Source organism: Carcharodon carcharias, chromosome 12, assembly GCF_017639515.1.
Source record: "Carcharodon carcharias isolate sCarCar2 chromosome 12, sCarCar2.pri, whole genome shotgun sequence".
NCBI classification, from domain to species: Eukaryota; Metazoa; Chordata; class Chondrichthyes; order Lamniformes; family Lamnidae; genus Carcharodon; species Carcharodon carcharias.
Window position 1 is genome coordinate 3,239,314 of NC_054478.1, and position 15,931 is coordinate 3,255,244.

The 15,931-nt window shown below is 44.4% G+C and overlaps 1 protein-coding gene across 1 annotated transcript in view; it reads right to left on the reverse strand.

Annotated features, from left to right (window-relative positions):
* Nucleotides 1-15,931, reverse strand: part of asic4a (acid-sensing (proton-gated) ion channel family member 4a) — a 754,228-nt gene that overhangs the window by 724,238 nt on the left and 14,059 nt on the right. Inside the window, exon 3 of the mRNA XM_041201177.1 lies at nt 14,213-14,260. Within this exon, the coding sequence (XP_041057111.1) occupies nt 14,213-14,260 (48 nt within the window). The remainder of the gene's footprint in view (nt 1-14,212; nt 14,261-15,931) is intronic.

Consider the following 15,931-nt stretch of genomic DNA (forward strand, 5'->3'; position numbering starts at 1 on the left):
TTCGACAACAGCCTACAGAATCCACAGACCACTCCGTCAGCAGATACAGCGACAAGGGGACATACTGTGATTTTTTTCAAACGCAGAACTATCAGACAGAATTTCTGAGTTGGTGATCACATCCACTCCCTTGGAAGAGTTCGAGAAAGGTCTGCTAGACAAGCCCAAAATGTACAGCATTGAAGAGCTACTCAGTGGTGGACGTAAGTACGAAGTGATCCTCACAGGTCAGTGAAGATTACAGGTCCTAAGTACAACCCCAATTGTTGACAAACTCATTCGAACACCCAAACCTAGCAAGACATGGGGAAGGCGTGGCCTCTGCGTGCACCAAGAAAATGCCCAGTTTTCCAGTAATTCTGTAAGGCATGTGGCAGAAAGAGCTAATGGCAGCGGCAGTGCACAAGAGCGAAGGCTGATAAGACTACAAGAGGCGCGCAACAGGTTCCAGACGGACGGCACGCAATGGGTTCCAGACGGACTGCACGCAATGGGTTCCAGACGGACTGCACACAACGGGTTCCAGACGGACTGCGCGCAACGGGTTCCAGACAGACTGTGCGCAACGGGTTCCGGACAGACTGCGCGCAATGGGTTCCAGACAGACTGCGCGCAACGGGTTCCAGACGGACTGTACACAACAGGTACCTTCAAACAATATGAATAACCACCCAGTATCCCGTTAGAAACATATCCATGCGGTGATTGACAAACAGGAAATGATGATAATGTGCACGATGAGACCATGAGCGGTGATCACGTTTCACACCGTCAATCTCATGGAAAACATAAATACCATCACATCGTCCGAAATGTTCACCAAGATTCAAATTACCCATCCTAAGAAAGTTGGCAACTGCTCGTTATTGGCCAAGATTAACACAGGGGCAAGTGCCAATATCTTTACCCTATGAATTCCAGAAGATGTGTCCGCAGACATGGAGGTCCATGGGAAAGCCTATTGCAATGAAACTCTCAGTGTCCAACAGTTCACTCATTCCATTTGCTGGATCCATTGTCCTGGAGTGCAAGTACAATCAATCCTCCTGGATGTCACTGATGTTCTCCATTGGAGAAGATGATAGGCCCAGTGATCACAGGTTGTCAGCATGCCGTGACCTCACATAGTGACGATCCTTGGAATCAGTCAGAGCTCACATGGTAGATGAACCACAGAATCTACTCCTATTGTCTCAGTTCATTACCTAACATCAAAATATCTAGAATATTTAGACATAATTGGCAGTTTCAAGGGATCTGCAATGTTACACTTGCAGGAGAATGCATGCCTGTCAATTGATCCACTTGTAAGTGTGGCATCCACTTACAAGACAAATTGAAAGTCAAACTAGACAAAATGGGGAAAGGTGGACTCAGTAGAAGAGTGCAGGAGCACATAGATTGGTGCAGTTCCATTATGTATGTCTTAAAGGAAGACAGATCATTGTGAGTATGCCTCGATCCACAATGTTTAAATGTAGCTTTGAAATGCACACGTTATAAGCATTAAATCCGAGAGTTGCAGCAGCAAAGATTTTCTCGAATCTTGAAGCCCGAGCATGGTTTCTGGTCAGTACATCTCGCAGGGAAGTCCCAAGAGCTTATCACATTTCCTACCTCGTATGGGCTTCACTCTTTTCAATGACTTCCTTTCAGGCTGTTGGCCAGGATCTCTCTCAAGTTCACATTGTGTCAGGGTGCATCTGTATCACCAATAACATGGCAGAATGTGGGCAGAACAAAGCAAGACCCTAACTGTAATCTGCATTTGTTGATGTAAGCAGCACGTAATAAAGGATTGGTGCTCTACCATCTGAAATGTGACTTCAACGTGAAGCAGATCAGTTTCCTTGGTTCTATATACTCCAGTGCTACCATATGCCCGATCCAAGTAAAATTGAGGATATTAAATCCATATCAACATCAAGATAAGGATGACCTTCGAAGGTGTCTAGGTCTCTTTAATTTCCTCTCTCCATGCATTCCCAATTTCACTCAAAAATTGTCTTCACTAAGGGAATAGTTGAGAAAGGGTGTGTCTTTCCTGTGATACAAAGATCATCGATACCACTCCGAAGTTCTGAAACAATCAGAAACATTGACATTACAATTTTACTATCCTAGGGAGACAACAATCCTGGAGATAGATGCCTCACAGAAAGGCCTGGGAGCGTGCAGACTACAAAAAGGCAAACTGATTGCATTTGCTTCAAGATCTCTGTCGGTAACGCAACCCAACTACTCCACGATCGAGCAGAAAACATTAGCCTTGCGTTTTCATATCTATGTATTTTTCCAAATGTGAGTGGTGAAGACTGAACACATCCCCTGGAGATGGTTTATGAACATAAGAAACAGGAGCAGGAATAGACCACTCAGCCCCTCGAGCCTGCTCCACCATTCAATAAAATCATGGCTAATTTGTTTGTTTTGAGTTCTACATTCCCATCTAACCCTAGTAATCTTTGATTCCCTTGTCTAACAAGAATCTATCTACCTCTACCTTAAAAATATTCAATTAGCCCACCTCCACCAACTTCTGAGGCAGAGAGTTCCAAAGTCACACAACCCCCAGAAAAAAAAAGTCTCCTCGTCTCTGGTAAAAACCATTGACCAGTGCACCACCAAGGTTGCAATGTCTCTTGATAAAAATTCAAGGTTACAGCTGTGGGATTAGGTACAAGCCAGGTAACTTGATGGTTACATTGGACACACTGAGCAGATTGTCTAACCCAGTGAAACAGAAGATATATCCTGAGATCTACAAGTTGGCTTCATTGACATTGAACTTGAAGATGTTCTCCAAAGTGACCTGATACATTTTGGACAACACAAATACCATCAGATATAAGAAGACAAGCAAAAGATCCCACACTACAGAAACCTTGGAAAACCATCACTGAAGGATGACCTGATTCAATTCAACATGTCCACGAACACATGGGACCATTTTATTCTTAGCAGGATAAGCTAGGCATCTCCCGCAGAATTATTTTTAAAGGCAGGCAGGTCATTCTACCAGAAATCGGTACGACCTGATACTCTTCACTAACTTCAGCACTGGCACATGGATAGTGATCGGACAAGAAGACTCACAAGAGAGACACAGTCTGTTGGCCGGGTATGAACAATGACATTGAAGTCATTGTCAAGAATTGCAAGGCATATCAAGGGCACATGCCAAGTCAGCACAAAGCACCACATTTTTATCAAGAGACATTGCAACCTTGGTGGTGCACTGGTCAATGGTTTTTACCAGAGACAAGGAGACTTTTTTTCTCTCTGGGGGTTGTGTGAATATGGAACTCTCTGCCTCAGAAGTCGGTGGAGGTGGGGTCATGGAGTTCCTACCCATCCTTGGTCCAAAATTGCTTTGGACCTCTTTCATGTCGCTGACTTCATCACCATTGTTGACTACTTTATCAGTACCTCAGTATTCAGGAATTGTACAATAAGTGAAGCACAAATGTCATGCACATGCTACGTGGAATTATGCTCAGATAGAATGTGAAGCATTGTCTCTGATTTTCAGAGTAAGAAGATTACATAAATAATTGTATAGTCGCAGTTTCACAATCAAAACTGATCATTGGCCACTGACAGCTAATTTGAATCCAAGGTCTCCAGTACCCACTCTAGCTGTAGCCCAAATACAGAGATGGGCTTGGATTTTGCCTGTTTATCAGTACGACATTAAATACAAATGATCAGAAGATCATTGTAATGCTGATGAGATGTCGACTTTACCATTCCCATCAGAGGTAGAGGCAACAGGGAGGGTGTCTTTTCCTTTTCACACGTGGATGAGTTGCTAGTTACAGCAGATGACACTTGGAGAACAATTCGTAGGGACTCCTTATTGGCAGGAGAGTATATATCATAAAATGGATTGAGAAATCAGGCCATATTTTATGCGTAAGATGAGTTGTCAGTTGATAAAGGCTGTGTTATATGGAAAGCCAGAGTTATAAGTTATGAAAGGTCATAGATCATAGTTGCTATGTGATCTCCATGATCAACACTTAAGGATGAGCTTGACAAAGAGTCTAGATATTGGACAGGGTTTGGGGAGGCAGGAGGTGAGTTACTCGCCGTGGGATTCCTAGCCTCTAACCTGCTCTTGTAGACAGTGTTTATTTATTTTTTTAATTCATTCATAGGATGTGGGCTTTGCTGGCTGGGCCAGCATTTATTGCCCATTCCTAGTTACCCTTGCAAAGGTGGTACACCCACAGTGTTGTTAGTTTTATGGCTAGTCCAGTTTAGTTTCTGGTCAATAGCAACCCCCAGGATGTTGATAGTGGGGAATTCAGTGATGGTAATGACATTGAAGGTCAAAGGACTATGGTTAGATTCTCTCTTGTTGGAGATGGTCATTGCCTGGCACTTGTGTGGTGTGAATGTTCCTTGCCGTTTGTCAGTTCAAGCCTGGATATTGTCCAGGTTTTGTTGCATTTGGACATGGACTGCTTCAGTATCTGAGGAGTCGCGAATGGTGCTGAACGTTGTGTAATCATCAGTGAACATCCCCACTTCTGACCTTATGATGGAAGGAAGATTACGGATGCAGCAACTGGGCCGAGGACATGACAGCCACAGAGTAAATATGTCAGATGAGTTCTGTCACAGAGTGATATAGAGATTACTATCATCACAGAGGAAATACATCAGAGTAATAGCATCACACAGGGATACAGTTATTATTCAAGAAAGGAGAGAGACAGGAAGCAGGAAACAGGCCAGTTAGCCTAACATCTGTCATAGAGAAATTGTTAGAATCCATAATTTAGGAGGTTACAGCAGGATACTTAGAAAATCATAATGTAATCAGGCAGTGTCAACATGACTTTGTGAGAAAGGAAGTCATGTTTGACTAATTTACTGGAGCTTTGAGGAAGTGACAAGCAAGGCGGAGAAGTGGGGAACCTGTAGATGTGAAGTACTTGGATTTCCAAAAGGCATTTGATAAGGTGCCACAACAAAAGTTACTACACAAAGTAAGATCTCATGGTGTAGGCAGTAACACATTAGCATGGAGAGAAGATTGGTTAGGAACAGGAAAACGAGCAGGGATAAATGGGTCTTTTTCAGGTTGGAAAGCTGTAACTCGCGGAATGTCACAGGGATCTGTGCTGGGGCCTCAACTATTTACACTCTCCATCAATTGCCTGGATGAAGGGGCTGAATGTATAGTAGCTAAATTTGCCGATAACACCAAGATGGGTGGGAAAGTAAGTTGTGAAGAGAAGGTAGAGAGTCTGCAAAGGGATATAGACAGGTTAAGGGAGTGGGCAAAAAATTGGCCCATTGAGTATGTCAAGAAGAGATATTAATGTCAATATTATTTTCAAATTGGAATTGTAGTAGAGTATGGTGTATGTCTCTATTGGATTAAAGAGAGTCTGAGTGCTTTGATGTATAGCTTTGAGATGTTAATTAGATAAATGCAAGGAAGTTAAAAGATAAATTGTAAATTTGCATTCATTGAATAAAGCATTCAAGAGTGGGAGTAAAATCTTGCACCTGGCTGGGAGACACCAAGCAATGTGCTTATATTACTAATAAAATTAATGAGGTAAAAATGTTATTGGTAGAAGATGTGACTTTAAAAGCCTAGGATACAATGGAAAACTTACATTCAATGGGGAAGCTTCGGTGTAAACAAAGGAGTTTGTGTGTGAGTCAGAGGCATCTAAGATCTCACCAGCCTGTAAACCTATAAATGCAACTGCAAAGAACCTCATTTTGAATTTGTAAGGTCAAATGTGCTTTGCCTAGTGTCTGTTCGAAGTCTATGGGATACTTTTGCCTTGAAGATTTACCTAGGAGTGATTAATTTGGGGATTTGTTTAAAAGTTATTATGATAGCAATTTGCAGGCATGCGTATGTGTTTAATTCGCTGTTTATATAAAACTAAATTAAAACATTTATTAATTTAAGAACCTTTCAAGGCTCAGTGGTCTTATTCCCAAATTCAGAGCTGCATCTCAAATATACCAGTTGAAAGTATAGGTTATGACAGTTGTTCAAGTTTTCCTCTGGGATTCAAACAACTCAGCCTTTACTAACTGCTGTGTCACAGCAAGTGTAATGTGGGAAAATGTGAACTTGTCCACTTTGGCAGGAAGAATAGAAAAGCAGCAAATTATTTAAATGGGGAGAGATTGGGGAACTCTGAGGTACAGAGTGATCTGGGTCTCCTGGTACATGAATCACAATCAAAATTCTATACCTTCTGGAACAGTTGCTACAGATTGGAACATGGAAAATGTAACTCCATTATTTAAGAAAGGAGGGAAGAGAGAAAACAAGGAGCTACAGACCTGTTAGCCCAACATCAGTAGTAAGGAAAACATTCAAATCTGTTATAAAGAATTTGATAACTGGGCACATAGAAAATAATGGTGAGATTGGGCAGAGTCAACATGGATTTACAAAATTGAAATCAGGTTGGAGTTTTTTGAGGATGTAACTAGCAGGATAGATAAGGGAGAACCAGTAGATGTGGTATCTTTGGATTTTCAGAAGGCTTTCAATAAGTTCTCAAGAAGTTAGTAAGCAAATTAGGGCACATGGGATTGGGGGTGATATACTGGCACAGGTTGAGAATTAAGAATTGGTTAACAAATGGAAAACAGAGAGTAGGGATGATGAATCATTCTCAGGTTAGCAGGCTAAAAGTGGATCAGTGCTTAGGCCCCAGCTGTTCACCAAATGTAATGTTCCTGAGATTTCTGATGATACAAAACTAGGTGGTGATGTGAGTTGTGAGGAGGATGAAAAAGAGGTCAAGGAGATTCAGACAGACTAAGTGAGTGGATAAGATCATGGTAGATAGAACGTAGTGCAGAAAAATGTGAAGCTATCCACTTTGGTAGGAAAACAGGAATGTAGAGTATTTCTTAAATGGAGAGAGATTGGGAAGCATTGATGTCCAAAGTGACCTGGATGTCCTTGTTCAAAAATCACTGAAAACTAACAGGCAGGTGCAACAAGCAATTAGGAAGGCAAATGGTATGTTGGCCTTTATTGCAAGAGGAATTGAGTTCAAGAATAAGGCAGTGTGGCTGCAGTTGTATAGCATCTTGGTGAGACCAGACCTGGAGTGTTATGTACAGTTTTGGTCTCCTTGCCTAAGGAAAGATATATTGGCCATAGAGGGAGTACAATGAAGGTTCACCAGACTTGTTCCTGGGATGTTGGAACTGTCCGATGAAGAGATTGGGGAAACAGAGACTGCATTCTCTAGAGTTTAGAAGAATGAGAGGTAATCTCATTGATTTTAACTACCCAAATATTAACTGGGATAGTTTTAGTGTGCAAAGTAGAGAGGAAGCAAAATTCTTAAATTCCTTTTTTAGCCAGTACATAGAAAACCCAACAAGGGAGGGGACAGTTCTGGACCTAATATTTGGAAATGAGCCTGGGCAGGTGGAAGGCATATCAGTAGGGGGAGAATTTTGGAGATAGTGACCATAACTCTGTTAGATTTAGGATAGTTATGGAAAAGGATAAAGCTAGGCTGGGAATAAAAGTTCTAAACTGGGGAAAGGCTAATTTTACTAAGATGAGATACGATTTGGCCCAAGTGGACTCGGAGCAGTTACTTGCAGATAAAACTATGTCAAAGCAGTGGGAGGCATTCAAGGAGGAAATAGCAAGAGTACAGGGCAAATATGTTCCCAAAAGGATAAGGGAAGGAGGGACCAAGTCCAGAGGATCCTGCATGTCAAGAGCCATAAAGGTTAGGATTAAGAGAAAAAAAGAGAAGCTTATGGCAGATACCAAGGGCTCGAAATGACAGAGTCCCGAGACCAGTATAAAAAGTGCAGGGAGGGGAAGTTAAAAAGGAAACTGTCTATGTAATTTCAGATGGTCTTTCTGTCCACCAAATTCTTATTCTCAGCAGTTAAGGAAACTTCATGAACTTTGTTGAGAAATCTCTGGCATTCTCAGTGGCAAGCAGTAATGGCCTGACTGTAAAGTGTAAAGTGTAGACCCACATTTTTCCAAACACAACTGCTCTATCATTCTTCATATCTAGCATCATCTGAGCCTCCTTCATTGCAGGTCAACTCAACAATGACAGTATCTCACGAGAAACCACATCAGTACTGATAAACAGATTGATCCCTGCTACAAGGGAGGACCACCCATTTGGAGGATGTTAATGTATTGCCACCTCCGAACCTGAAGCAGGGAGAGCTTTCATACTCCGACCTTCCACTGGTCTGCCTCATTGAGAGGCTCCAGATAGCAGTCAGGCCAGTCCATGCCTCACACTGTAGAAATACAATCACTGTCCAGGACTGCGCAGTTGAAGGAATCTACCATCAAGATACTCCTCACCAGATTCAAACTCTCTCAGTGATCAGTACAATTCCAACCCGCCGGTCACCATCATCATTTTCTGTTTCAGATGAAGATGTCTCGTGGGTCACTTCAAAAACGCGATTCCTTCGCTGTGGGCAGTTCATCGCATAATGACACTGGGAATCACACTGAAACACTGCTTAACCATTCCCTGTGCATTTTTTGGGTTTAAACACCCACAGTCACCATCCCAGACACAACTTGTCCCAACTCTCAAATTGTCCAGTGTGGTGACCATTTTCAGATCTGTCATTAACCCCATCTTTGTATTGGAATCTTCGTCTAATATTTGGTCGACTGTGAAATTCAGTCACCATTGAATCCCCTACCTTTGGTTTCACAGCTTAGTTGTTCACATTTGCTAAAAAAGTGACAGGGAACGACTGCTTCCCCAGAAATGTTTTCAGGGCAGCAGCCATGTGATCTAGGAGAGGGTCTTTCCCCTGGAACTGAATCCCTGTTAATACTAAAAGACGATCAATGTGGGAAATGTGAGTCCAGACATTGAAATGCCAAAAACCGATTCTGGAATTTCAAGTTCATATCTCTGGAGTCTCCTGTACCATTTATCAAAATCCATGATATATTCTTCCATGGACTGATCTGATTTACCTATCAAACCTTAACCTATCAAAGATCATCCAAGCTTCATACGCTTCCAATAACTCATCCTTTTTGTAAAATTCATCCAAAAATTGTATCAGATGGTTTAATCCCTCTTCATGATCCAAATCATCCACTTTCTATTCTGACAATACTTTACTCCTTATCTTATTTTTGGCTGGTAATAATAACACCAAAGTCATACCTTGCTTCTTCTGGGGTATGGAAATAACCCGGGTCCACATTTCAACTTCAACCTTCTGGTAAGGTTCAGAGTCAGAAAAGATTGGTGGAGTCAACACTTGTGATTTTGTACTGTCCTTCCGCCATTCCAGTACTTAAATTGTCAGCAACAGTGCACTTCTTTTCCCTCAGAGGACTGAGAAAGCTTCATATACAGCAACCAATCAACAAAGCTTAAAGTTCATCCTCTGCTACCATGTTCCTTACAGTAAGAGGTTGTGTGGAAGAATTAGTCCAGGCTGGTCTCTTGGTTTGAGCTGGTTTATTTTCAAGACAATTCCTCAGTGCTACTGACTTCCAAGTAACTTCCACACAAAGTGCTCCAGCTCTATCTTTTTATTCTATTTAGATGGGATAATCAATGTCCATCGCCTGTTTAACTAGCAATTGTTTTTAACAAGACGAATACCATATTAACACATGAGAAAGCATTGGTGGGTAGAATAAACGAAAACCCAAAGTGGTTTTTAAATATAAAAGAGCAAGAGAATAACTAGGGAAAGTAGAAGGGCCAATTAGGGACCATAGGGGTAATCTGTGTATGGACCCGGAAAACGTGGGTACAATCCTCAATGAATACTTTGCGTCAGTCTTCACAATGGAAAAAGATGACGCAGATATAGACATCATGGTGGAGGACTGTGAAATATTAGAGGAAATGAACATAGAGAGAGGAGGTACTAGTGGGTTTAGCAGCCTTAAAAGTGGATAAATCTGCAGGCCCGGATGAGATGTATCCCAGGCTGTTGAGGGAGACAAAGGAAGAGATATCAGGGGCCCTGGCAGTAATTTTCAAATCCTCTCTGGCCACAGGTGAGGTGCCAGAGGACTGGAGGCTGCTAAAGTTGTCCTATTATTAAAAAAGGGAGGAAAGGATAGACCAGGAAATTACAGGCCAGTCAGTCTAACATCGGTGGGGAAGTTACTAGAAAGAATTCTGAGGGACAGAATATATCTGCACTTGGAGAGACACGGATTAATCAGGGATAGTCAGCATGGATTTGTTAAGGGAAGGTCATGTTTGACAAATTTGATTGTGTTTTTTGAGGAGGTAACAAGGAGTGTTGATGAGAGTAATGCATTTGATGTGGTCTACATGGACTTTAGCAAGGCTTTTGATAAAGTCCCTCATGGCAGACTGGTCAAGAAAGTAAGAGACCACGGGATCCAAGGCAAAGTGGCACATTGGATCCAAAATGGCTGAGAGGCAGGAAGCAGAGGGTGATGGTAGAGGGATGTTTCTGTGTCTGGAAGCCTGTTTCCAGTGGGGTTCCACAGGGCTTGGTGCTGGGGCCCTTGCTGTTTGTGGTGTACATAAATGATTTGGACGTAAATGTAGGGGGTATCAAGAAGTTTATAGTTGACAAAAAAATTGGTCGGGTGGTAAATAGTGAGGAGGATAGGCATAAACTGCAGGAGGATATCAATGGACTGGTCAAGTGGGCAGAGCAGTGGCTGATGGAATTCAACCCAGAAAAGTGTGAGGTAATGCACTTGGGGAGGGTAACAAGACAAGGGATTACACTATGAATGGTAGGACCCTGGAAAGTACTGAAGATCAGAGGGACCTTGGTGTGCATATCCACAGATCCCTGAAGGTAGCAGGGCAGGTAGATAAGGTGGTTAAGAAGGCTTATGGGATACTTGCCTTTATTAGCCAAGGCATAGAATACAAGAGCAGGGAGTTTATGCTGGAACAGTATAAAACGCTGGTTAGGCCACAGCTGGAATACTGTGTGCAGTTCTGGTCACCACATTATAGGAAGGATGTGATTGCACTGGAGAGGGTGCAGAGGAGATTTACCAGGATGCTGCCTGGGCTGGAGGGTCGGAGCTATGAGGAAAGATTGGATAGGCTGGGGTTGTTTTCCTTGGAGCAGTGAAGGTTGAGAGGGGACCTGATAGAGGTGGATAAGATTATGAGGGGAATAGATAGGGGTTTTTTTTAATTCATTGAGGGAATGTGGGCATCATTAGCTAGACCAGCATTTATTGCCCAAACCTAATTGCCCTCACTGAGAGGGCATTTTTAAGAGTCAACCACATTGCTGTGGATCTGGAGTCACAGGGCCCAGGAGCACTATGCTGGGTCTCTGGAACACTACTCCAGTGATAATACCACCGAGCCACTGCCTGGGTGGATAGGAAGGTACTTTTTCCATTAGTAGAGGGGTCAATAACCAGGGGGCACAGATTTAAGGTAAGAGGTAGAAGGATAAGAGGGGAGTTAAGGAGAGGTTTTTTCACCCAGAGGGTGGGGGGTTTGGACATGAGTTGGGACATGTCCATAACTTTTAATCAAACTTTTATTAAACTTTTTAAAACCTTCATGAAGCCTCATTCTGCCCGTGGATGAGGTTTGATGTTTTTTCAAAAGCTCGCCAGGCTTCTGGAACTCACTGTCTGAAAAGGTGGCTGAGTGAGAAACTCTTGGAACATTTAAGAAGTATTTGGATATTTACTTGCGTTGCCATAGCCTCCAGGACTATGGGCCAAGTGCCGGAAAATGGAATTGGTGTAGTCAGATCTTTGTTGACTTGCGTAGACACGATGGGCCGAATGGCCTCCTTCTGTGTTGTAGTTGTTGATTAGACTATGGTCAGGATATTGAGGCCGGCGAGTGGCGAGCGATGGGGGGATGGGACCCGCTCACCCACGTGTAAAATGACGGGGGATGAAGCAGGACAGAACTCCTGACATCGTTTCCATTTTCAGGTTGGTGAGGGCACAGCCGAATCAGCTGTGTGCCCGCTGACCTCGGGTTACAGGGAAAAGGAGTCAACTGTGTGCCCGCTGACCTCGGGTTACATGGAGAGGGAATCAGCTGTGTGCCCGCTGACCTCGGGTTACAGGGAGGAATCAGCTGTGTGCCCAATAACCTCGGGTTACAGAGAGAGGGAATCAGCTGTGTGGCCAATAACCTCGGGTTACAGAGAGAGGAAATCAGCTGTGTGCCCACCGACCTCGGGTTACAGAGAGGAATCAGCTGTGTGCCCACTGACCTCGGGTTACAGAGAGAGGGAATCAGCTGTGTGCCCAATAACCTCGGGTTACAGAGAGAGGGAATCAGCTGTGTGCCCGATAACCTCGGGTTACAGGGAGAGGGAATCAGCTGTGTGCCCAATAACCTCGGGTTACAGAGAGAGGGAATCAGCTGTGTGCCCGCTGACCTCGGGTTACAGGGAGGAATCAGCTGTGTGCCCAATAACCTCGGGTTACAGGGAGGAATCAGCTGTGTGCCCAATAACCTCGGGTTACAGATAGAGGGAATCAGCTGTGTGCCCAATAACCTCGGGTTACAGAGAGGAATCAGCTGTGTGCCCAATAACCTCGGGTTACAGAGAGAGGGAATCAGCTGTGTGCCCGCTGACCTCGGGTTACAGAGAGGAATCAGCTGTGTGCCCAATAACCTCGGGTTACAGAGAGAGGGAATCAGCTGTGTGCCCAATAACCTTGGGTTACAGGGAGAGGGAATCAGCTGTGTGCCCAATAACCTCGGGTTACAGAGAGAGGGAATCAGCTGTGTGCCCAATAACCTCGGGTTACAGAGAGAGGGAATCAGCTGTGTGCCCAATAACCTCGGGTTACAGAGAGAGGGAATCAGCTGTGTGCCCAATAACCTCGGGTTACAGAGAGAGGGAATCAGCTGTGTGCCCACCGACCTCGGGTTACAGGGAGAGGGAATCAGCTGTGTGCCCAATAACCTCGGGTTACAGAGAGAGGGAATCAGCTGTGTGCCCAATAACCTTGGGTTACAGGGAGAGGGAATCAGCTGTGTGCCCACTGACCTCGGGTTACAGGGAGAGGGAATCAGCTGTGTGCCCAATAACCTCGGGTTACAGGGAGAGGGAATCAGCTGTGTGCCCAATAACCTCGGGTTACAGGGAGAGGGAATCAGCTGTGTGCCCGCTGACCTCGAGTTACAGAGAGAGGGAATCAGCTGTGTGCCCGCTGACCTCTGGTTACAGGGAGGAATCAGCTGTGTGCCCAATAACCTCGGGTTACAGAGAGAGGGAATCAGCTGTGTGCCCGCTGACCTCGGGTTACAGGGAGAGGGAATCAGCTGTGTGCCCGCTGACCTCGGGTTACAGGGAGAGGGAATCAGCTGTGTGCCCACTGACCTCGGGTTACAGAGAGAGGGAATCAGCTGTGTGCCCGCTGACCTCGGGTTACAGAGAGAGGGAATCAGCTGTGTGCCCACTGACCTCGGGTTACAGAGAGAGGGAATCAGCTGTGTGCCCACTGACCTCGGGTTACAGAGAGGAATCAGCTGTGTGCCCGCTGACCTCGGGTTACAGAGAGAGGGAATCAGCTGTGTGCCCGCTGACCTCGGGTTACAGGGAGAGGGAATCAGCTGTGTGCCCGCTGACCTCGGGTTACAGGGAGAGGGAATCAGCTGTGTGCCCGCTGACCTCGGGTTACAGAGAGAGGGAATCAGCTGTGTGCCCGCTGACCTGTCAAGGGCCTCCTGAGACCATTGACATAGTCAGTAACCTCATTAATGGACCTGCCTGTCCCACCTTAAGGTTGGCGGGCAGACCGGGAACCCTGGAGGGCTTCAAGCCTGGAACCTCATCCACGGGCAGGATGAGTCTTCATGAAGGTTTTAAAAAGTTTAATGAAAGTTTGATTAAAAGTGATGGACACGTCCCAACTCATGTGACAGTCTCAAATGAGGGGACATGGTGGGGAAATTTTATTTTTGTACATTGACTATTTTCAAATTTGGCGCTGATCTCCCTGAGGCAGCACTTAGCTTCAGGGGAATGAGTCGCTCCTTCATGTTCATGCATGAAGGAGCGCACTCTCGACTGAGGGAATACCCCCCTCCCCCGCGCACACAGGGAGGGCACTGCCACCACCCCGCCCCCCCCCCACCCCCTTCAGGAGGGAAATTCTTCCCTGTGAGTCCATGACAAGAAAATGCCAATATCAGGCAAACAACAATTTGTACTGAAAGAGAAGAGAGTGCTGATTAGTTGGCAAGTGGACTCTGATTGGTAGAGGTGTTGCCATGCAGAATACACCAGTTGATGGTGTCTGACAGTTAATGCCAAGCATTGATTGAAATTGAAACCAGGCAGCTTGACTCTGATTGGCCAAGACATTGCCCTGGGGAGTGAGTCAGCGAATTGCTGTCACTTATTTTGTTTAGCTGAAACAGGCACAATGTGTGTACACGTTCTTTCTCTCTACAAGGAACGAGGCCCTGTGTATTAATATATGTAGCTTCCAGTACAACAAATGTGCCACATTGTGAACCCCACTGACAATCTTAAATTGGTTATCAATATCATACTTAGCACACTGAGGGTTATCCAGCAAATGTAAAAACAGAAATTGCTGGAAAAACCCAGCAGGTCTAACAGCATCTGTGGCGAGAAAGACAGAGTTAATGTTTCGAGTCGGTGTGACTCTTCTCCAGAGCTCAGACCTGCTGAGGTTTTCCAACATTTTCTGTGTTTGCTTCAGATTTCCAGCGTCCACAGTATTTTGCTTTTATCTTAGTGTTTAATTGACTGCCACTTCTCTCCCAGCCATGTCTACCTTGAAGAAGTGCTGCTCTTCTCTCCGACAGGATTTCCGCTTGTCTCTTTCGCCCTGTTCACCTTCATTACTTTCCATTTCCCTCCTGGTGTTTGACAAGGTGTTTAGCAGCTCTGAAGAAGAGTCATATGGACTCGGAACATTAACTCTGCTTTTAGATGCTGTTAGACCTTCTGAGCTTTTCCAGCATTTTCAGTATTTGCTTCAGATTCCCAGCATCCACAGTATTTTGCTATTATTTAGCAAATATTGTCCAATCGCGGAATCACGTCTAATTTTGCATATTGTTTACAGCTCTGTAAGTATGTGCTGGTTGGGTACAGTCTGTACCCTGTCCAATGTGAACAGCGGCTGGCACAGGCTGTTTGATACGATCCGCCAGTCTTTGGGGACATACGGCCTACATACCTAACATCACACTGACACTGAAATTCATATACCACATCACCCATTTGTGTGATAGGCAGAATGTCTTTTAGGCTTGATGGCCGCATCCTGTTCATTCGCTTGTTTATTTCCCAGGACTATGTTTTGACCAATCAAAGTTAAGCTGCCTGGTTTAAATTCTTGCAGTTAACAGTCAGTCACTGTCAACTGGTGCATTCTCCATGGCAATGCCTCTACCAATCAGAGTCCACTTTGCAACCAATCAACACTCTCTTCTCACATAGTATAAACATGTTGTTTCCCCTGAACATAGGTATTTTCTTGTGATTTGTCTGGTGAGTGCAGGACAAAAAGCTACAACTTAAATAAGAGGAGGCACTGGGAATCCAGAGACCCAGGGTAATGCTCTGCGGACCTGGGTTCAAATCTAGCATGGCAGATGGTGGAATTTGAGTCCAATAAAAAAAAGTTGGAATTAAAAGTCTAATGATGACCAGGAAACCATTATCGTAAAAATGCATCTGGCTCACTTATATGTCCTTTAGAGAAGGATATCAGCCGTCCTTACCTGATATGGCCTACATGTGACTCTCAAATGCTCTCTGAAAATCCCATGAATAAATAAAAGAAACAGTGTTCCTTTTATCAGCAATACTCAAGCTCTGTGTTACCAAACCATTCCTTCACTGTCGCTGGGTCAAAATCCTGGAACTCCCTCCTTAACAGCACTGTGGGTGTACCTACACCATAGGGACTGCAGCGGCTCAAGAAGGCAGC